Source organism: Bufo gargarizans, unplaced genomic scaffold (genome assembly GCF_014858855.1).
Source record: "Bufo gargarizans isolate SCDJY-AF-19 unplaced genomic scaffold, ASM1485885v1 original_scaffold_1081_pilon, whole genome shotgun sequence".
NCBI classification, from domain to species: Eukaryota; Metazoa; Chordata; class Amphibia; order Anura; family Bufonidae; genus Bufo; species Bufo gargarizans.
Window position 1 is genome coordinate 82,375 of NW_025334227.1, and position 24,193 is coordinate 106,567.

Sequence of the window (24,193 nt, forward strand, 5' to 3'; positions counted from 1 at the left end):
CCATACATATTAGTGCATTGTCAGTTGAAGATACTGAGAATGGTGGGTTCAGGTGACACTGTAATGTGTATGGGGAGGTCCAACATCATCTGTCGGGGGAGAGAAGGATCTGGAGAAATTAATATTTTCGGACAATTCTTTGTTCTTCGGGGAGATGAGCTGCCACTAGAAGTGTTCTGCACCAGCTTTCTCTTGTTTTCCCATAAAACACTCATAAACATTTGGCCAAGCCAAACACGTATATATATGGATGGGGATGTTGTAAGGGCCAAGCGGAACGTGTATGTGTATGGAGGAGTTATCAGTAGAATATATAGCGAATATTCAAAAAAAAACGAATATAGAGCAATTTAGCTAATATAGTGCTATAATCTTCTTTGTCTAATAGTTGTAATTATTTACTCATCTGAAGTTCAGATTGGAAAAAAATTACAACTATTAAAAAAAAGATTATAGCACTATATTAGCTAAATTGTTCTACATTCATTTTTTTTTAAATATTCGCTATATTACTATATATTATTGTTTTAGAATAGTACGAATATTCTAAAAAACAAATATATTTGTTTTTTAGAATAGTCTTTTTTTTTTTTTAAATCTGTACAGTTGTTCCACTTTGGCATACTCCTCCCCGACAAGTGTCCCCATGGGCACGCCTGGGGGTTAGAATATACCATTGGATCTGAGTTTTCACAATCTCATTGATTCTCATTATGAAAATTCGCCTTACGAAAATTTGCAATCAACACTACTCCTAAAGTCAAAGATATTGCAGCCTTCTCATTGGCCCACAAGCTAGAAGCAGGGAGGGATCATGTGTACTGATTAAAAAAAAATCTTGAATATTCGAAATTACGAATATATATCACTATATTCTAAATATTCACGAATTCTCAAAGTGGCAATATTCACAATAAAAAATTTCCATTTCAATATTCGTGATCAACACTACTTGTGAATAAGTGGAGTTAAAGAAGCTGAGTTTTAGACTAGGGTTTGATGTTCCTTGTGTGTTGTTTGCTTGATTCTAGCATGTTCTCCAATTACAGCAGACATGGGTCTAAATTTAAATTCTTATTTACTGTTTTCTTTCTTTACTTTTCATCCCCATTTAAACATGTGCTCCATGGACAACGCTACTAAGTGTGTGTCTTGTGCAATGTATGCAGAGCCATTCGAGGGTGAATACACTAGATGCAAGCATGTTGCATATTTGTAAGCCCAGATCTTGACTGCTGGAGGAGCTTTTAAACTAGGACCTGGGGGGAGGGAGGGGGGTGATATACTAATAAGGGGGTAGATAGTGTAGTAGTTAGTAAGGTTAGTGAGGAAAGTAGGGAGGTGCCTGGGCAGAATTGTACACCGATGAAAAATAGAACTGCTGGTAACATGGACCTGTTACATACCAACAATATCAACCAAGGGAGGTCATTATCACCTACTGACTCCAATTAGGATAAAGGAATCAACACCTCTGACCCCATGCTGGGTATAATTACCAGATGTTGATTCAGTTACATATTTATTCCCAGAGAATTATTGTACAGTCACTCAGAATTGAGAAAGCTCGTTGGAAGAACGAGTGAAACGTTTTCAAGATAACTACAATAAGTCCAGTTGCCATAATTAATGTGAGGCACCCAGCTCATTGGGATTGAGTTCATAGAGTAAAAATTACACTGTTGATTCAAACTAAAAATCTCCACCAAACTCTGCAGTCAAATCCACTTGTGGTATATGCAGGTTTCATTGTGGATTCGGTGAAGAGAATCTGCAGCTTGCCTTGAATCCACAGTATTGTTGCATATTTTGTTTCAACATTTCAGATCTTGCAGATGAAATTCAGAGACAAATGCGTACTAGACGGGTGCTGAATGAAACTGGAGGTGACTGCTTCAGATGGAGGTGCAACAGAAGGCCTCCGTCTTATGTAGGGGTGTTTAAAGTGGCCAACTGTCCTACTGCTCAGTCTGCCCTAGGCCTAAAGGTGGCCATACACACTCGGCTGAACATGTAAGTGTATTTAATGGGGAGAGCGGAGAAAGCCACTGCCAGACACTTCTGGCGGCAACGCATCTCCCGGAAAAACAAAAGGACCAGGTGATCAGATCCATATTTGCAGGTTCAGCCAAAATACACAATTGAATATGGAGGCCTTAAGCCCCTGTTTGATACGTCGTGCAAATAAATAAGATGTATGATCAGTAGATGAACTTTGTCATAGGTGGGTAGCAGTGTGGTCACGTGGTTCTTAACCTCCCTGGCGGTCTGATTATGTCAGTAATTTTGTACCCAATTTTCAATGGGGCAGGAATGGATGCGGACAGCACACAGTGTGCTATCCGCATCTGTATTTCCGGAGCGCGGCCCTGAACGTCCAGTCCACAGCTCCGCAAGAAAATAGAACATGTCCTATTCTTGTCCACAGCTGCGGACAAGAATAGGACTTTTCTATGTAAGTGCCGGCCATGTGCGGCGTCAGTGTTTTGCGGTCCGAGTGTGATTTGGGGTTACCGCTTCTGGCAGTGAAAGTTAACCCCGATCCACACTCGGGATTACCGCCAGGGAGGTTAAGGCACAAAAAGGCTAAAAAGTTCAGCTAAATACAATACAATGTTGATCCACAGGAAGGTAAAACGGCCGATTGTCTCTTTGAGGAAAATAGATTTCTGTACTGACTACTGATATAGTTGTACATAATAAGTAGATTTAACCTGTCATCATTCTGGTGGTGTAGTAATGTATATAAAGGCAAAAACTATGTTCTCCACTACGTGCAGCAATTTTGCTGATTTATACAATTGTGTTTTTTTTTTCTTGATGGTCACATTTGGAGATGATTTCATCTATTGGAGCCGATGTTCTGATAGACGTCGGTTGAAGTGTCAGACATTCCTTGGGAAGCCTTGGCTTGTAGTTTAGCCTTGGAGTTTACTACAGCATAGACAACATCCTAAAAAAAGAAAGAAAAGAAAGTAATTAATCAGACGAGCCTGGCGGAGATCTCTGGGAATAAATCTACAAGCAGAAAGGGACAAATTTCTCATTCCCTATGCCATGTTTTTCGCCTTAAAAAGTCACAGAAATCTGGTTTTGTGACTTTTCGTGGTGTTTTTTATGCTGCCCCCGACAGTTTCTGTATAGGGGGCATAGCAAAGTTACAATGTTAGCAAGGCCATCGGCCCGACACGTCATTATTTACGCCAGAAACGACGAATGATGAAATGATAACTGAAATCTGAACTAGCTACAGACTGGCATAGATTTCAGTTTGGAGCCTGGACTGCTGGAGGAGGTATTTAATTTTTGATAAGGCCTACTCCGGCAGCACCGAACCAAAGTGTCTCACTAATTGTGGAGAACTGTGTTCTTTAGTGGAAATGTATGTGCCTCACTACTTTTTGCACCACAGCTTCCACCATAGTAGGGAATAGTACCTTTTTCTTAAAAAATCCATAGATTTTATCTGAATCATGTAGGCATAACATGTCTTTCCAAGTCCTAGGGATTTCAAATGTACGTGACCGATCACCACCACATCATGTTGTCATCCAAATGTGCCGGAATTCTGGAGCACATGCCTTGCCCTACATTTATTAAAGGTGTTGCTCGGGGTTTTTATATTGATGGCCTATTTTCAGATTATTTACCTTAAATATCAGATTGGCAGGGACCCAGCACCTAGCACAACAACTGTTTTGTTCTAGCTCTGGCACCAGAAGTAGGTGCACATCGCTGTCCTAGGCCATCAATATCAAAATGCTGGACAACACCTTCAGGTGTTTTACAAACTTTTTTCACCTCGCTCGACAAAGGGATGGGACTTAGCAGCAAAACATGTGACTTAGTGGAAATAAAGATGTGACGATGTATACCACCATTTTGTGGCACATTAAGCTAAGCATTCGTTAGTGTAAAGTCAGATAAAAGTGTCTAATAGCCCACTAAATGTATCGTAAGCCTCAGAGACTGTGATAAATTTGGCGCATCTTTAGACTGTTATATTAGAGAGGATTTGGAAATCGACGTCAATGTACTTGCTGTCTACCACCACAAGAGGAAGCTCCAGATCTTACTCTATACTACTTTTATTATAGTTTTTTTGTGACCCTTCAATTAAAAGTGAAAATTTAACTTTACATGATCCATGGAGGGCAATAAAAGGGAGAGCATGACTCGGACTTCCTAAGGAATGTTATGAGACTTTGGTGACCATTTTGCAAAGTGTTTTTGGGGTTGGACGTTTATTGTAAAATCTGTTGAATCCGAAATATACATCAGGTTCATTCACTTGTACTTACAGATCCATTGTTTTCTGGAACATCATCTAAAAATGAACAATAAAAGAAACTTTATAAGAGCTATTTCTGTTAATGAAAACTTGGAAATATTCATCCAACATAGGAGTACATACATGTTCCTTCACATGTCTACTCTAAGGCTTCATGGCCATGGCCGTATTTCTGTCCTCAAACAACTTATCCACAAAATACCTATACCTTCATGTGCATTTCGTATTTTTCTCACTCCCGTCAATGGAAAGGGTTATTCTTGTCGATGATGTGGACAAGACTAGGATATATTCTATCATTTGTGGAATGATCACACAGATCTTCAAAAAATACAGATATGTGCATGACCCCATAGAAATGAATACCAAAAATGTGGATAGCACACGGATGAAAAATTAAATCAAGAGCATGAAACCTTAACTTTTCTTGAATTTCGTTAAGGAATCTATTATCTAACGATATAAAATTAGCACAATCTTGCAAAATCTATTGCAAAAATTATACACCTAAGGGGACATTTTGCATAACTAAGTGTTGTGCTCCCACATCCGTGTGGCCGCTCCATAAAATATAGGACATGCCCTATACGTTGCCGCAGCATGCGGACCACGTACCAGATTAAAGTCATCCACTGTACAATGAGCAGATTAGGAGCATGTTAACCTAGACAACAACAATGATAGGATACATACAAAATGAGAATGGGGACTGTTGGAGAAATGTTTTAATGGCTGGTGATTAGTGTAGGCTTTTCCTGCTGTGACTCTACATAAGAAGCAGCCAAATGACGGGGATCAGACATTTATGGAAATTATCGATAAATATCCAAAATACTTTTCATGGGAAAACCTTTTAACAAAGTCTAGAAAGTCCCTGAATTATTGTACACGATACAGTTAAATCCTCAGTTACTTACTCTGTGGCCCCCTAGTCATGGCAAGGTTTGTATAAGTAACTTTATCTGCATCAGAGTATTCATTATCTGCATCAGAGTATTCATCAGCGTCTGAAAAATAAACGGCTCAATGAGTAGGAACATGGATCTGAAGTAATAATTGATGAATGGGTCATCCAGCCCATGTCCAACCTAAGCTGAAATTTATCCATAAAGAACTTTTCTGGATGAGTTTTTTAGGTGGAAATGTTTGCATCAACAAGTCTTCCCAAGTTGGATGCACCTTGGTCTGTTTTTCCATGTTGAACATTATCAAGATATTAAAAAAAGAGATGGGCCTAAAGCATGGAATTAGAGGTGAGCGAATCGAGTAGACCCAAAATGCAACCCGACTGTTATTCGGTTGGGTAGAACTTTTTGAGAAAGAAAGAGAGAATTTCTAGGCATTTAAAGTTCTTTTTCGATTCTCGTATTTCTTGGCAGATTTGGACAAATCGGATCGTAACAAATTTTATAACGTGCTCATCTCTGGATAAAATATATTGAAATAGTAAAAGATTCTATAGTCACCGGTTCACCCCTCCTCCTTTCAAGCACTGCTGCTCTGGTCCTCCCTAGCCAGGTTTTGTATACATCAAGGTAGTGTTGATGTGCCTGTATTCCCCACAGGCCTCAGTGGTGTACAGCATGGGACCACTCAGGCCAGTGATTGGCTGCAGTAGACAAATGGGGTATACTGGGATGTCATTGTTGCAACCATGTAAATAAAGCCTGACTGGACTGGAGCGGCAGCGCTGGAGGATTAAACTGGTAAGCATACAATCTTTATTTTTAACACATTCTCTGCCCTTCACCCATTCTTTTAGTATATAGTATCGTACAGCCTATTTGATACCCATATATTTTTTGGGCTGCAATATAAAAATATCAAGTAGTGTTAGGTATTTTTGGATGCAGTGCAGCTAATGACAAGTCATTATGTCACTAAAGGATGTGTGTTCAAGGACTCTACGTCTGAGAGGTAGTCAACTAAGCTACAAAGTCTATGGACTTAGCTTTAGCATATTGAATAGCTTCTAATAATAATTACCTGTTGGTGGCTGAGGGTTATTGTTGGATGATCGGCGTTTATTGTATACAAACACAAAGATAGAGATGATGACGATGAGTAGGAGCAGCCCCAAACTTACAGGTAGTATGATCATTAGAGAAGAGTGATATGACACTATGGAGAGACACAATCCATCATTAGATAATACTCAATTGACACAAGTGACCGGAACAGGATGATGGACGCTGCTCACCTTCTATCTGAACTTCCTTGCTCCTCTTCTTTACACTGCCGTTTGATGCTTGTATCTCACATGTATATGTCCCAGAATTTTCCTCCTTTATGAATTTAGCCTCATACCTATTAGAAGAGTTGAACCCTTGAATGTTTTCCCCGTCTCTGTAGAAGGCGTACTGCAGTTCTGTAGTCTGCCTATGTTCACTAAGTTTTGTGTCACAAGTTAGAATCATGTTCTCCCCCTGGTTGACCAACTCTGGAGATACTTTCAGTACTGGAGGGGAGAAGAGCTCTAGAGAAGAATAAAATATTACAAAAACAGATGTGAACAAATCACAATGGAGAGGGGAAATTGTGGATACTGAAGGCATGTGGTATATTTTACTCTACTTCTATGTTGTGGAGAGCTGCTGTATTGGGGAAGGGGCTGGTTGGATAATATATACTGTTTCCATATTGTAAGAAGATGGATTTAAGGGCTATGGAGTCGAAGCTAGTTTTGGTGGAGTTGGCTTGAAAATAATATATATTATAATTTATTAGTTTTCATATAAATGTAGAAAATTTAGAAATATTAATCATACCTATATTTTATGTTCTATAAATCGAAGGTCCTTATTTATCAAAATCAGTGACAAGCAGGGTGCTCTAGGGGTGATAATCAGTTCTCACGTCTCCTGTGTTATCTCCTTTGACTTACACTAGGTGTCTTCATGCTGCTCCAAGCCTTGTTACAATGCTTGAAACTGTGCTGCACATGCTCAGTGATGAAGACTAAAGGAGAAAGGTCAAAACCGCTCATGGCTGCAGTAATCTCAGAACTGCTAGACAGTACAGGAAGATGGCATTAATGGGGTTATCTGGGAATAAAGAGCTTTTCACAGGTGCCCGCACTCTGCCTCTGCTATGGGAAGAAAACATAACTACTTTCTGAAGCTTTGGTCTTGCTTGCCGGCTCAAGTGTCCATCTTCCAGTTCGTTGCTCATTTAATTCATCCCCAGGATGGGCATTATCAACTGCTTAGGTCCAACCAATAACTGGTTTCAGCTGTGATGTGTCTCTTGTAGACAAGTCACCACTGAATCCAGTTATTAGCTGCAGCGGAGCAGATGATAATGCCCGTCTTGGGGATGAATTAAACAAGCAACGGGCTGGAAGATGGACATGTGAGCCGGCATGCAAGACCAGAGCTTCGGGAAGTAGGTATGAATCTTTCCATATTGGAGGCAGACTGCGGGCACCTGTGAAAAGTTATTTAGTCCCAGACAACTCTTTTATGGCAGCACTTAATATAGCAGCTCCACATTTTACATGTTTAACAATAATATAATTCATATAGCGCCAACATATTCTACAGCGCTTTACAACCAGGTGGTTCATATAAAAAACTGTCATAAATAACAGACCAACAAACAAGTCTGCAATTAAAACAAGAGGAGTGACGGTCCTGGTAGCAAGAGCTCACAATCTAGGAGGAGATAGGGGTGACACACCAGTTAAATACTTACGTTAGTCCAGCCATCCTTACAAAATAGGGGAGTAAATATAAGGCTGCATGAGCCAGTCACCAGCAGATATTTGTACTGCTTTGGAGTGAATGTTGTATGGTGGATAGTTTTTCATGATGGATCAAGTTGTGAAGAATGATGATGGGGGTTGAATGGAGAAGAGCTATATTAGGGGATGTGATAGGCCACCCTAAAAAGATGTGTTTTATGAGGCGACTAAAACTATGGATGTTATGGATTAACCTAATTTCTTGGGGCAGGGCATTCCAGAGAACTGGTGCAGCTCTCGAGAAGTCTTGGAGACAGGAGTGAGAGGTTCCGATTATGGTGGATGTTGAGCTGAACGGAGAGCATGGGTAGGATGATAGACAGAAATGAAGGATATGATATAGGGGGGTGTAGCACTGTAGAGATATTGTGGGTGAGAATAAGCTGTTCTATTCTGAATGGTCAACCAGAGGAATGTCTGGAACATGGCGGAGGCATCGGAGTAGCGGTTAGATACAGTTAAGGAGTTGATTTTTACTAATGTACAATTGTTGGTCTTAAAATATTAATTACCTACCTTCTACCCATACGTTGTACCTATCACTTGTCTTCATGGTAGTGTTGATTGTGTTTTTTACTTCGCAGGTATAATTCCCAGAATCCTCCTGCTGAGCAAACTGAACTTCATATTTGTTAGATAAATTAAATCCTCGAACCTCCCGTCCATCTCTGTAGAAAGCAAACTGCACTTCTGTAGGCTTTATATGTATAGTCGTGTCACATGTCAGGGTCATGGCATCTCCTTCAGCTGTTAGATTTTTGGTCACCGTTATATTTGGATATGAGAATTGCTCTAAAATAAATGATTATAGATAGGAATAGATTTTATTTCGAGCGATATTGCATTTTCCCAAAAACTATTTTCATACATGCTGCAGGTAAAAAAAGGTCTCAGATAATATACCCAGTGTCTATACTCACCTTCTATCTGGATTGGTTCCTCTGCACTTTTCTTCCTCACTCTTCCATCTGTGGTTTGCACTTCACATGAATATTTCCCAGAATGCTCCAGCTGTACCATGGAGACTTCATAGATGTCCTTGTCACCAGATCCCTGAATAACTCGTCCTTCTCTATAGAAAGTAAACCGTAGCCGAGTGTTCTTTCTGGATGGATGGAGACTTGTCTCACATTTTAGGGTCATGTTTTCCTTCTTAAAAACTGGGTGTGGGGTCACTTTTATGGTCGGAGTCTTGAACAGCTCTAAAAGAAGAATAAAATGACAATATATTACTGGGAAGATTTGCATTGGTTGTTTTGATGGAAGGCAGAACATTTTGGTTACAGTAGTTTTCATTAGCACCATTTTAGGGTACGTATGACGTTTTGTTGGGCAGCACAGAAAGTGTGTGACAGTACTAAGGGGCTTTACATGCTCTGTCCACAATCCATAATTCCTCCTTGGCTCCTCTCTCTTTCTCCTTATGCTCCAGACTGCATCTTAAGTTGTCCGTACATTCGAGATAGTGATCAGCAGCACCAACTAAACTGGCCAACCAGGGAGTCTGTTTTTTCTAAAAACGGACTCCCTGGTACTTGAGTACAATGGCAAGTGATAGGCTGAATCCAGCCAAATGATGCCATCTACATGCAGTTTTGGCCAATGAGTGGCACAAACAATCGTTAGCGCTAGTTGAACACCCGTCTACAAGACTTTTCTCGAGCTGCACCTACTCTCTGGAATGCTCTGCCCCGGAATATCAGGTCAATTCCCAACTCCCCTACCTTCAAACGTGTCTTAAAAACAGATCTTTTCAGCCAGGCTTATCAAGCTTTCTGAAATGACTCTTTCCCGAGTAAACCCCTCCCCCACCAACTCCTCAGGCCTGGTTGTGATCTACATCTGCTTTGAGTACAAAAATTGCTTGACTACTACATATCGCAATCAACTACCTTATGTGTCACTCCCACTTTATCATAGATTGTAAGCTCTTGCGAGCAAGGCCCTCACTCCTAGTGCTGTGTATTAGCCAGTTATGTTGTGATGTATTTGGTTTTCTACATGAACTCTCTGAATTTGCAAAGCGCTGCAGAATATGGTGGTGCTATATAAATAAAGATTATTATTATTATTATTGGATAGAAAAGTCACCACAAATGTGGCTAATCTGATCTCAACCTGACACAGTAGTGAATCGTCAGGATACATGTTGCTCCAATTGTATTGTGCACATCCTGCCTGGATTTACCTTCTACAGATACAGAAGCTTCAGCTGCATATACAGACGATGGACGATAATAGTCTTCTTTTGTACATTTGTATTTCCCGGCACTTGTCCTGTCTACATTACTAATATGAAATTCCTCATCAGCGCTCCCGTCTGTAATGTTTTTGTTCTCTTTGTAAAACGTTGTCTGTCCTCCTCTATATCCAGGATAGTGGTGACATCGTAACGTCATCTCATCTCCTTCATAGACATATAGAGGGGTCTGCAGGATGAGCCAATCTGTAATACATAATGAGATAAGACGAGGGGACGTGTATGATCTCTTATCAGTCCTGTTACCTGCTGTGTATAAGACGAGGAGACATGTATGACCTCTTATCAGTCCTGTTACCTGCTGTGTATAAGACGAGGGGACGTGTATGATCTCTTATCAGTCCTGTTACCTGCTGTGTATAAGACGAGGGGTCGTGTATGATCTCTTATCAGTCCTGTTACCTGCTGTGTATAAGACGAGAGGACGTGTATGATCTCTTATCAGTCCTGTTACCTGCTGTGTATAAGACGAGAGGACGTGTATGATCTCTTATCAGTCCTGTTACCTGCTGTGTATAAGACGAGGGGACATGTATGATCTCTTAGTCCTGTTACCTGCTGTGTATAAGACGAGGGGACGTGTATGATCTCTTATCAGTCCTGTTACCTGCTGTGTATAAGACGAGGGGACATGTATGATCTCTTATCAGTCCTGTAACCTGCTGTGTATAAGACGAGGGGACCTGTATGACCTCTTATCAGTTCTGTTACCTGCTGTGTATAAGACGAGGGGACGTGTGTGATCTCTTATCAGTCCTGTTACCTGCTGTGTATAAGACGAGGGGACCTGTATGACCTCTTATCAGTCCTGTTACCTGCTGTGTATAAGACGAGGGGACGTGTATGATCTCTTATCAGTCCTGTTACCTGCTGTGTATAAGACGAGGGGACGTGTATGATCTCTTATCAGTCCTGTTACCTGCTGTGTATAAGACGAGAGGACGTGTATGATCTCTTATCAGTCCTGTTACCTGCTGTGTATAAGACGAGGGGACCTGTGTGACCTCTTATCAGTCCTGTTACCTGCTGTGTATAAGACGAGGGGACGTGTGTGATCTCTTATCAGTCCTGGTACCTGCTGTGTATAAGACGAGGGGACGTGTATGATCTCTTATCAGTCCTGTTACCTGCTGTGTATAAGACGAGGGGACGTGTATGACCTCTTATCAGTCCTGTTACCTGCTGTGTATAAGACGAGGGGACGTGTATGATCTCTTATCAGTCCTGTTATCTGCTGTGTATAAGACGAGGGGACGTGTATGATTTCTTATCAGTCCTGTTACCTGCTGTGTATAAGACGAGGGGACGTGTATGATCTCTTATCAGTCCTGTTACCTGCTGTGTATAAGACAAGGGGACATGTATGATCTCTTATCACTCCTGTTACCTGCTGTGTATAAGACGAGGGGACGTGTATGACCTCTTATCAGTCCTGTTACCTGCTGTGTATAAGACGAGGGGACGTGTATGACCTCTTATCAGTCCTGTTACCTGCTGTGTATAAGACGAGGAGACGTGTATGATCTCTTATCAGTCCTGTTACCTGCCGTGTATAAGACGAGGGGACGTGTATGATCTCTTATCAGTCCTGTTACCTGCTGTGTATAAGACGAGGGGACGTGTATGATCTCTTCTCAGTCCTGTTACCTGCTGTGTATAAGACGAGGGGACGTGTATGATCTCTTATCAGTCCTGTTACCTGCTGTGTATAAGACGAGGGGACGTGTATGATCTCTTATCAGTCCTGTTACCTGCTGTGTATAAGACGAGGGGACATGTATGATCTCTTATCAGTCCTGTTACCTGCTGTGTATAAGACGAGGGGACGTGTATGATCTCTTATCAGTCCTGTTACCTGCTGTGTATATTAGTGAACTGGTAGAATTACTCACCATTACTAACATCCAGTCTAGCGGGGTCGCTTATTTCTCCAGTACTGGTCTGACATCCGTAATTTCCACTGTGTGATGTTCCAGCATTTTGTATTGTATAGTATTTTCCACTGTGCACTTGCACGTGGTCTTTGTACCATATATACTTCAGATCTTCTCCTCTAGTAGCCTCCACATCACAGGTCATTGTTATAGACTCCGTTGTGAATATCTTCTTGTAGTTTGGAGTGAAGGTCACCACAGGTCTGATGGAGGCTCCTATAAGACATCATGTATTACACTGAGGAATTGTAGATAGTCTAAGAGAGAACGCCACCCAAAACTTACAAATTAAGGAGGAGATTTATCATTTATCATTTAGTTTGTGCCAGAAACTGTGTGTTTGCAACTTTATGTAGCATGACTTTTGAAAAAACAGACGCAAGTAGTGGTTTTTATGCCACCCTCACCACTTTTCAGAATGGGTGTGGCCACAGTCATGTCAAATTTCTCTTAAAGGGGTTGTCCGAGTTATGAAAAAAATTATATAACACTGTAAATCTGATGGGCAGCAATATATAACTTATAAGCAAGTTTTAGGCAAAAAAAAAAATAATATATTTCCTCATTTCCCTGGTTGTCTTCTGCCCTTTGTTTACCTGCAATAACAACAATGTCTGCCCCCCCCCCCCTCCCCGCTCTGCAAAGGGAATGAATACACTGCTGATACACACATGATCTTCTCCCTACCTGTTCTTGTGCAATGCTCTGCAGAACTCCTCTAGTCTGTCAGCTCCTATGCCCAGCATTTGTTTCCTTACTGTCTGCAGCTACTTCAGCCCTGATTCTGTGCTCCTGAAGGGGTTAAAGTTTTTTCTGAAGAATCCAGGTAGAGAGCAGACAGCAGCCGGCAGTGCAGGGGGGCGTGGCCAGCACAGTGACCTCTCCTGTACAGACTCATATCTGCTCTCTCAGGCTTGTGCACAAAACATCATCAGAGCAGGGAGAGAAGCTGACATCACAGGTCATGTGACCCTCAGTGACATCTGAGAAAGCAGCAACTGGAGATGCAGTAAGTGCATGGTAAAGTCCTTACATTTCATTAGCTAGAAACATACAAAGAACAGAAAAATAACTTGGACAATCCCTATAATTTAGATCAGTTGTCTGGCACAATTCGAGGCAGAAATCTATGGCAGCTCCGAGCAGTTGTAGATTCCTGTCTGTCTAGGTGCATCTGTCTAATCTCATACACTTTGCTGGTACCACATTACGCATTTCTGTATGAAAATCTGCTCAGAAAAAACGTACATAATCTGCATCGTGTGCAAGCGCCCTGAGGCCAGGGTCAGACAGGACTGATTTTCTTGTCACAGACTTTCGTGCAGCCTATCCACAGAGTACTACAGTACTAGCAAAGTGAAGGAGAATTTCACAGTTTGGAATCTGCAGCATGTCAATTTACACAGCGGACGTCTCTTGCAGATTTTACCCTTCTCAATGGAGAGGGTGACATCTGCTAGCTTTTCCACAGAAAAAAACACATGTAGTATGTGTGCCTTTGTTAAGTTTTTCATTTTTCAGTTTTTGCTGCAAAATCACAGCAGATATTTCTGCTGGATTTACTGTCCCATGTGACCCTAGCTAAAATCGGATTTGGCTTAGGGCCTCTCTTAACGACTCATTCACATGACCGTTGTTTTCATCCCAGCCGCATTTTTTGTGGCTCAGATGCGTAGCCATTCACTTAAATGGATGTGCTGACTGCATCCGTTGATTCGTTCCGTGGCCCCACCAAAAAAATAGAACATGCCTTATTCTTGTCCATTTTGTGGATAAGAATAGTAATTTCTATCATGTGCCGGCCATTCCATTCCGCAAATTGTGGAACGCACACGGCCGGCATCCGTGTTTTGCGGATCCACAATTTGTGGACTGCAAAACACAGCTTGGTTGTGTGCATAAGCACTGAGGGCGTTGACCTAGCACTGCCTTGGTTTCGCTGTAGGGCGGCTGCCAGTCTCCTACATCCTGAAATAGTCTAAGGCTGGTTTCACACGGGCGTTGCGGGAAAAAGTGTGAGTGCGTTGCGGGAACATGCGCAATTTTTCCGCGCGAGTGTAAAACATTGTAATGCGTTTTGCACACGCGTGAGAAAAATCGGCATGATTGGGGTTGTGTAGATCGTATTATTTTCCCTTATAACATGGTTATAAGGGAAAATAATAGCATTCTGAATACAGAATGCATAGTACAATAGTGCTGGAGGGGTTAAAAAAATAAAAAATTATTTAACTCTCCTTAATCCTATTGTTCGCGCAGCCCGGCTTCTCTTCTGTCTTCTTCTTAGCTGTGTGGAGGAACAGGACCTGTGGTGACGTCACTCCGGTCATCACATGATCTTTTACCATGGTGATGGATCTTGTGACGGACCATGTGATGAGTGCAGTGACGTCACCACAGGTCCTTTTTCTGTACACAGCAAAGAAGAAGACAGAAGAGAAGCCGGGCTGCACGATCAAGTGGATTAAGGTGAGTTAATATTTTTTTTTTAACCCCTCCAGCGCTATTGTACTATGCATTCTGTAGTAAGAATGCTATTATTTTCCCTTATAATCATGTTACTTAAAAAAATATTAATGATCGGGTCCCCATCCCGATCGTCTCCTAGCAACCGTGCGTAAAAATCGCAACGCATCCGCACTTGCTTGCGGATGCTTGCGATTTTCACGCAGCCCCATTCACTTCTATGGGGCCTGCGTTGCGTGATAAACGCACAATATAGAGCATGCTGCGATTTTGACGCAACGCACGCACAAGTGATGCGTGAAAATCACCGCTCATGTGTACAGCCCCATAGAAATGAATGTGTCCGGATTCAGTGCGGGTGCAATGCGTCCACCTCACGCATTGCACCCGCGCGTAAAACTCGCCTGTGTGAAAGGGGCCTAAGTGTAGTGAAAAGATGACCCACGGGGATCAGAGACGAGGGGTCAGTGACAGGCTGAGTTCAGGTTTGGTGGAGTGAATGCAATACAGTAAATGATCCGAGGTCAGGCAATCCGTGAAGAGTTTATACAGATGTCAGGCACAGGTCAGGTCAGGCAGCAGAGGGTCAAAGTACAGTATACAGGCATAGGTCGGTATACTGGTGGACGACAGGTTACAGCCCACCTAACAGGAACTTAGCAAGCTAAAGAACCTAATTACTCTGGCACCTTCTCGCAAGGGAATCCCAGGACTGCAAGCCATTTCTCTTGAAGATTAGGGTTCGTGCTTACTGGCCCTTTAAAAGCCATAGGGAGTGTGCACGTCCTACAGCCACAGGAGGAGAGGCCATGCCGGCAAGTTGGCTGCAGCTTGCAAGGAGCAACAGAGTGGATCTGGCAGCTGGGCCTGGCTCATAGAGGACAGCTGGACAGGATGGGTGGGACAGTGGTGGTTCGCTGCTGCTGTAACACTAGACTTTTCAGTGGAGGTTTCCGCTACTTTACTGGAACAAGGATCCTGTATACATCTGCATTGGAATACATACAGCAGGCTGGTCCATGTAATGGTAGATTACCTGTATGATAATGTGGATGTGGAATACTCCTCCAGGTGTGTATTTACACAGTGCGGTGTGTGATACGTTGACATCACTGTTCTCCATATATAAGGATGGAAGATAAAAGCTGGTGACTTACCTTCTTGTATGAGAACCAACCCTATAAAACAGAAGAGAAATAGAGGTAACAGATATAATGTAGTCCTGGAACATATTTCTTTATTGGGGGTTATTACAGCTTAGGATCCACATTAGTAGAAATACAGAAAAATAAATCATAAACGGGTCGTTAGACACAACGACATAATCGTACATCAGAGGAAGAGTGTGTCGGCCAAGAAAAAACACTAAGGGCTGTTTCACACGAGCTGATGCCGTGGGTGACATCCTCTCCGTGAATGACAGCCAAGACCCGATGTGGACAGCAGAGACACGGAGCAGTAACATGACTGATAATGCTCCGTGCCTCTCTGTGATCTCTTTACTACGAAATCACAGTAAGATAAAGTTGTCACCGTGATTTCGTAGTAAAGAGGTCACAGAGAGGCACGGAGCATTATCAGTCATGTTACTGCTCCGTGCTTCTGCTGTCCGCATCGGGTCTTGGCTGTCATTCACGGAGCGGATGTCACGCACGGCATCCGTTCGTGTGAAACAGCCCTAAGGGGTCTTTCACATGAGCGGATGCCGTGCTGGTAATCCGCTGCGTGAAAGAGAGCCAAGCCCTGCTCCGGACAGCAGAGACACGGAGCAGTAACATGACTGATAATGCTCCATGCCTCTCTGTTACCTTTTTACTACAAAATCACGGTGACAACTTTATCTCACTGTGATTTTGTAAGAAAAAGGTCACAGAGAGGCACGGAGCATTATCAAACATGTTACTGCTCCGTGTCTCTGCTGTCCGGAGTGGGGCTTGGCTCTCTTTCACGCAGCGGATTACCCGCACGGCATCCGCTCATGTGAAAGAGCCCTAACTGCTGAAAAGGCTTCTGTTCCAGTGTTGCGGCTCCCATCAGTGCCATTTTAGTTCATTCCAAACTAGAAGTGATAAGGTCATGTGACCACTGCAGCCAATCACTGGCCTCAGCAGCCATATGTGCAATACCCGCATGTCACTGCTAGTGACCTATAGGTGATGTTACACAGAGATACTGTGGAGGAACAAAAGAACTCACGGGCCTGGTGTTTTGGGATTTGCACCTCTATCCTGTTATTCCCATTATCAGAATCACTGGGGACATCCCTATGACAGTTCTGGTAAAACTGCCCCATGTTATCTCCTTTAGGTCACCATAACTAAATAATGTTATCATTCATTCATATAGTCATTATTTACAGCAGTTCTTGAAAGTTTCTGAACCCTTCAGAATTGTCCATATTTCTTCATAAATTTGACCTAAAACTACATCAGATTTTTACATAAGTCCTAAAAGTAAATAAAGATAACCAAATAAAAAATTGGTAAAAAATATTAGACCTGCACATCTATTTATTGAGGAAAACTATCCAATATCGCATATCTGTGAGTGACAAATGTATGTGAACCTTTAGGCCTCTTTCACACAAACGATACGGATTTTCTCCGGGTGCGTTCAGTGAAACTCGCACCATTTTGCAAGCAAGTTCATTCAGTTTTGTCTGCGATTGCGTTCAGTTGTTCAGTTTTTTGCGTTTTGATGCGTTTTTCACACGTGTGATAAAAAAATTAAGGTTTACAACCAACATCTCTTACCAACCATCAGTGAAAAACGCATTACATCCGGATGCAATGCGTTTTTCACTGAAGCCCCATTCACTTCTATGGGGCCAGGAAAAAAATACAGAATATAGAACCTGCTGCTTTTTTCACGCAAAGCAGAACTGATGCATGAAAAAAAAAATGTACACAGACCCATTGAAATGAATGGGTCAGGTTTCAGTGCGGGTGCTATGCGTTCAAATCACGCATTGCACCCTTGTGGAAAATTCGCTTGTGTGAAAGGGGCTGTCACGGGGTTCCGAAGGTGCACTCGGTCTCCCATTAGCCGCAGACCTGCTGCTTAGCTTCGGGAGCGAGGATCTGTGTTTGACCTCGTTCCTTTGCTAGCTGGGAGGTCCCCTGCTCCTAAGTCTGCCTTGAGCGCCGAGCTGATCACTCGGTGCTCAACTGGTTGGTCTGTCGGTCATGTGACGCTGGCCACGTCACATGACCCTCACTCCCCACTATAAATACAGGCAGCCTGCTGGCCACAGGTTGCCTGTTAATTTAGGTTCCACCTGTGATTTTGTCTTTCCTGGCGTACTTACCTCCTGCTGAATTCCTGACGATCCTCTGCCTGCTCCTTGTGTACTTTGCTGCTCTCCTGGTATTCTGACCCCGGGCCTCCTCCTGACGATCCTCTGCTGACTCCTTTGGTACTTCACGACTCTCCTGGTATTTATGACCCCGGCTTCTCCTGACTATTCCTTCTTGCTCCATTTGTACTTTGTAGCTTTCCTGGTATTGACTCGGTCCGTTCACGTTCTGTTGTTTGTCTGTCCTTCATCCCTGCACCTAGTTCAAGCTAGGGATTGCCGTCCAGTTGTCCCCTGTCATAAGGACTCGTGAGGCAAGTAGGCAGGGCCAGGGGTGAGGGTGGAGCACAGTGGTCACTTCCCTCCCCCTATGTGTGTGTGTACGCGACCGTTACAGGGGCCTTAGGATTAGCTGATAATTTAAAGAACCAGGTGTTTGCAATAAAAAGGAGGACAATCAGTTGTCAGTGGGCAACCTGTTTTATTTAACCTCTGCCATACTTGTGGCACAACTATACGACTTTAAAAATTATGCTCCAATCCGAATGTACTATTTACTATACATATATGAAATGATGTAAAACGTCTATCAATTAAAAAGCATTAATTGACTCTGGTGTGCCATGAATTTTTCCACTTTGCACCGTAAAGATGGCACCAGCTCTGGAGAGGAGCGATACCCGCTGGGTTTCTATTGTTTCATACAGCAGACACCAGGAGATAATGTCTGCGATTGGTGATAACTGTCGATTGCAGACAGTTAATCTCTCAGATATGCTGGGGCTGGTATGGCCCCCTCCATGCGGCAATCTGGGGAGTCAGTCATTCCCTACAGCAGCCTCTGTCCCTTTGATTGATTGGCAACTGCCACAACTATGATTATATAGAGACCCTGCCTGTGGCACATAGAAACATAGCAAATTTCTCATAGAAGTCTATGAGAGAAGCAATCTGATATATAATCTTACCTGTACAAAAGAAGGGAAAAATAAGAAAAAAAAGTTAAAAATTCTAATCAACCACTTTCCCCAAAAGTAAAATAATTAGGAATGAGCGAACTTCATATTTTGAAGTTCATGTTGGGGTGTATGCTGAATTGCGTTATGGATTGCTTTAGAGGCATTCCGTTATTCATTCCATCATAATAGAAGTCTATGGCCTGCATAACGGATCCATTCCTGCATAACGGAAACCGGATGGATCCGTTATGCAGTCCATAGACGTCTATTATGACGGAATAAATTACGGAATGCCTCCAAAGGCCTTCCGTTATGCATTCTGTCATGGATTTGCGTTATGGTCCGTGGTAACAGAATCCATAGCGCAATTCAGCACATACCCCAACCCGAACTTAAAAATATGAAGTTCGCTCATCCCTAAAAATAATAATAAACAATAAAAATAAACATTATAGGCATTTCTGCATCCCAAAATGCCCATACTACTAAAATATAAACTTATTTGTTCACTATAGTAAACCCCAAATGGTATCACTGAAAACTACAGATCGCCTTGCAAGAAATGACCCCCACACACATATCTCCTGTAGAGATAGATATAAAAAAGTTAAGGGGTGAGAATATTGCGATGCAAAGAAAAAAATGATTTTCTCCAAAGTTTTTACTTTTTTAAGTACTAAACTGCAAGAAAAACTATATAAATGTGGTACCGTTATAATTGTACTGACCCAGACAATGAAGGTAACAGGTCAGTTTTACCAAACACAGAACAATGTAAAAACACGACCAATAAAACTGTGGAGGAATTGCGTTATTTTTTTTCCATTTCCATCCCAGTTGGAATTTTTTTTTCCTGGTATCCACTACAACATATGCAATATCAAAAGATGTCATTAGAAAGTACTACGTGTCTTGCAAATAACAAGTCCTCATACGGCTATGTGAAAGGAAAAAAATATAAAAATTATTACTACAAGAAGGTCGGGAGTGAAAAACAGACATTCAAAAATGGAAAATCACCCTCGCCTCAAACTGTTTAAGAACAGAAATCTGTCAAACTCTGATCTTCACAACATGTTTGTAGAACTGTATTAGGTGCGGAAAAGGAGAATTCTGAAGAAGAGTTGTTGATGCTGATCAGGCTGGAAGCGGTTAAAAGACCATCTCTTTGGACTCCACAAATCCACCGCCAAACTGAATCTATACAATTTAAGGAAATTCAAGACCAATATTAACCTCCCCAGGAGTGGTGGACCAACAAGGAGTCCACCATCAGGAGGACACTGAATAATATTGTTGCACATGGCAGGATTGCAAAGCGAAAGCCGCTGATCTCTAAAAAGAACTTTGCTGCTCATCTACAGTTTGCTAATGAAGATCTAGACAGGCCAGAAGGCCATTGCATCAATGTTTTGTGGATGGCCGAGACCAAACTAGAACTCTTTGGTTTAAATGAGAAGCGTAATGTTTGGAGAAAGGAAAACACTGCATTCCAGCATAAAATCTTCATCCCATCTGTGAGAAACTGTGGTGGTAGTATCATGGTTTGGGCTTGTTTTGCTGCATCTGGGTCAGGACAGCTTGTCATCTTTGATGGAACAATGAATTCATGATCATTCCAGCAAATTATAAAGGAAAATATCAGAAAACTTGTCCATGAGCTGCATCTCAAGAGAACGTGGGTCATGCAGCAAGACAACGACCCTGAGCAGATAAGTAGCTGTACCACAGAATAGTTAAAGAATAAATAAATAATATAAAATGTGGTAGAAGGACCTGAAGCAAGTAGTTCATGGGAGGAAACCCACCAACAAAACAGAGGAGGAGCTGTTTTGCACGGACGAATAGGTTAAAATTCCAAGCCAATGTGTACGGCTAATCAACAATTACTGTAAATGATAAGAGGCAGTGATTTCTGTACACGGGGGTCACACCAGATACAGTAACTTGTAGTGATGGAGGTATTTATATGACATTATACTCAGTACACAGCTGTATACAGAGGACATATGATGGGAGATGGGGTGTAGCCGGTAACTTGTAGTGATGGAGCTCTTCATGTGACATTATTGCACCCCCTCTTACTGTTCACCATCAGACAGGGATTAAAATACTGTATACATCTGTATATAGAGGAGATGGGATGTTTATGATGGGAGATGGCCGGTTAGTTATGGCTGGTATGTATATTACATTATTACACCCCCTATTACTGTTCACCATCAGACAGCGACTGAAAGACATAAAGATCATTGTACTTACAGAGTAATAACACGGACGTCTCTGGGGACATGATGGATGGACGGAGACAATGCTCTCGAGTGTAAAAGGAGAAGTTGTCTTCTGTCAATGTCTCGCTGCAAATTACAAAAAGGAAGGAAGGAGAATGGTGACAAGTGTCTAAAACAGTTCAGCAAACCCTACTGAGTATGTGGCTTTGAAGCAGATGGATGGTCACTGCACCTCTGCTAATGAAGTTGTATTAGCAGAAAATAATTCAATTTTCTGCTAATGAATTGGACCTCCACTGATTGGCATAGGGTTGTCTTCTTCGATGAATCACGTTTTCTGCTTTATGAAACAGATGGACGTTGGCATGTCCTGTGAGACACAACCCCCCTGCAGCCATTGCTGGAGGAACACAATCTGGTGGTGGCAACGTTATGGTTTAAGGAATGTTTTTTTACATTCTCTGGACCCACTCATTCATGTGGAAGTCACTCTCAACTGATCTGGGTATGAACCCAGACCTGCAGATCACGTAAATCCATACATACTGATTTCTTTCCTTGGAGCAGATGGGATTTTCCAGTGTGATTTGTTGCAAGGCTAGAACTGTCTGACATTAGTTTGAAGAGCATGACCAAAACTTCCAAGTAGTACCCTAGCCCCCTAATTCCCCGGACTTAAACGTAATTGAGTATCTGCGGACCACTATTATTGTGTCTGCTCAGTAAATCCTCCCCTATGCACCTTCCAGCCACTGTGGGATGCACTACAGTCAGCATGGCTCCAGATACCTGTGACAACCTACCAAGTCTTTATTGAGTCACTACCAAACTGGCTAGCTGTTTTCTGTGCTGCACACGCCAGTTAATCTGGATAGTAGCTTGTGGTCATAATAATGTGACTCGACTGTGTATAACCTGTAATATTACACTCCAGAAATACATCCAGGCCCCTCTGGAACTCTTTTAGTGAACTCACAATCACTACCTCCTCAGGCAGAGAGTTCCATAGTCTGACTGCTCTTACCGTAAGGAATCCTCTACTATATTTGTGTAGAAACCTTCTTTCCTCCAGACGCAGAGGATGTCCCCTCGTCACAGTCCTGGGGATAGATAGATGGTGGGAGAGATCTCTGTACTGAACTTTAATATATTTTTACAATATTATTATCTCTCCCTTCAGTCGTCTTTTTCCTAAACTCAATAGCCCTAATTTTGGTAGTCTTTCTGGGTCCTGTAGTCCACCCATTCCAGTTATTACTTTAGTTGCCCACCTTTGAATCCGGTCAAGCTCAGCTATGTCTTTTTTGTGTCCAGGAGCCCAGAACTGCACAATACTCCTTGTGCGGCCTGATATGCATTTCAGGACATTATTAGTATTGGTTAGCAGCCAAATACAAAAGTAAACTATTGGGTGCTATGTTGCATCCAAAGAAAACCAGTATGCATTGACCAGTATGCCATTGCCGCTGCATGTAAAGTGTTAAACAGCCCGGTTCGGCGCTCCTGCCGGTCTCGGCTGTTAGAGCAGGACCACGGCTCTCATGTGAGAGCCGAGCCCCTGCTCCCCGCTGCACGCGGGATCACTGCAGCGCTTAGACTGGGCCGCCGTAAAAAAGCGATGGCCCAGCCTAAGGCCCCTTAGTGACTGCCGTAAAAACACGTATGAGTGGTCACTAAGGGGTTAAGGGATTCCAATCAGCACATCAGTGAAATAATGGAGCTTGGTTGGCATGAAGACTTCTTTATGCATATCTCCTCGCCAAATTTGAACATGGAACTCTCATCCGGCTTACAGAGTGCAGAAAAAATACCTGAACGAAGACCCAGATATCCCCCTTGCTTTGAGAGAATTTTTTTATTGATAGCCTAGAATTCATATTGACAAATAACGACTTTTACTTAAGGTGATCAAACTTACCATCAGTGCCATGGGACGGCGATGGAATTTGCTTTACTCCATCAAAACACCTGGGCCAATTTTGTCTGAATTTTATCTGCTCTGAAATTTGATTTTTTTGGACATATTTGTCATTTACGACAACCAGCGTTTTATTTACTATGGATGACACCTTTCAAAAACAACTGAATGTACTGAAGAAAATTTTCCTGGAAAAAGGATATCTATCTATCCTTATCGAAGATGCCTACAAAAAAACTAGCTCACTGGACCAGCTTCAATGCCTCCAGTTCTAAAGTTCAACAAAGGAAGACTTAAGAAAGCAATCAGAGGAGAACAAGCCTCATTACCACATACTCCAAAAATTAAGAGAAACCTACAGAAACATTGGCCCCCTATTACTTAAAGGGTTTAAGTGAGCCTTTACTACAAAGAACATCTTGGCTATGGATCCCAGCAGACTCTGGCAGCATGCTACGTCACAGAACTTTGCTGAAAAGGACAGAACTGGAAGTGATCGCTGTGGAGCTCCCCGATGTCTCTGTTGCCAGCCCATTCTACACCTGCTCACTTAATTCAAGTCAAATACCATCAACCAGAAATTTCTGATTAAACACTTTGGATCCAAATGTGGATTACAATATGTAGGCCGTACAACCCAGGACCTTCCTGAAAGGCTCAGTCAACATCTTCACAATATAAAGACGAAATATCTGAAACACTAATTAAGTAGCCTCTGTGCTCTAAGACATAAAGAAGATTTCTCCTATAAGAATTATACCCACCAATCACGTCCCAACATATACTTACCATAGGTTTGAGGTCCTACAGAGGAAAGATGTCTTCCGGATCTATCTGATATACTATCAGCCCATATAGCCCTGATGAGATCATGAAGACCATTCTCCGAAAGAGAAGTAAAGAGGACACCTAATGAGTAACACAGCAGCCTGATCATTCAAATTTGGCCCTCACTATCAATTTCTTTTCTAGTTTCCCCTAGTTAATTGTAATAGGTTTGCTTTACAGCCACTTATCTATTTTCTACTATTTATTATTAATATCTATTATTTTAATATTTAGTTTCATTTCCCCCTGTTTATAATAATCGTATCATA

At 42.2% G+C, this 24,193-nt stretch overlaps 1 protein-coding gene across 2 annotated transcripts; it reads right to left on the minus strand.

Moving 5' to 3' along the window:
- Positions 1-2,801: 2,801 nt before the first annotated feature.
- On the minus strand, positions 2,802-23,998 carry LOC122922950 (high affinity immunoglobulin gamma Fc receptor I-like). Of its 2 annotated transcripts, XM_044273725.1 has the most exons (12): positions 23,886-23,998; positions 21,210-21,304; positions 15,851-15,871; positions 12,186-12,443; positions 10,222-10,479; positions 8,954-9,235; positions 8,550-8,825; positions 6,492-6,767; positions 6,278-6,412; positions 5,209-5,298; positions 4,302-4,327; positions 2,802-2,953 (listed from the first exon to the last, which is right to left on the minus strand). In XM_044273725.1, exons 2-12 carry the CDS (start codon positions 21,238-21,240, stop codon positions 2,843-2,845), a joined length of 1,764 nt encoding a protein of 587 aa, XP_044129660.1. In that variant the 5' UTR covers positions 21,241-21,304; positions 23,886-23,998; the 3' UTR covers positions 2,802-2,842. The 2 variants fall into 2 exon arrangements, with proteins under 2 accessions (XP_044129660.1, XP_044129661.1); XM_044273726.1 differs by lacking the exons at positions 15,851-15,871; positions 21,210-21,304; positions 23,886-23,998 and adding an exon at positions 12,915-13,063.
- Between the last annotated feature and the right edge of the window lie 195 nt (positions 23,999-24,193).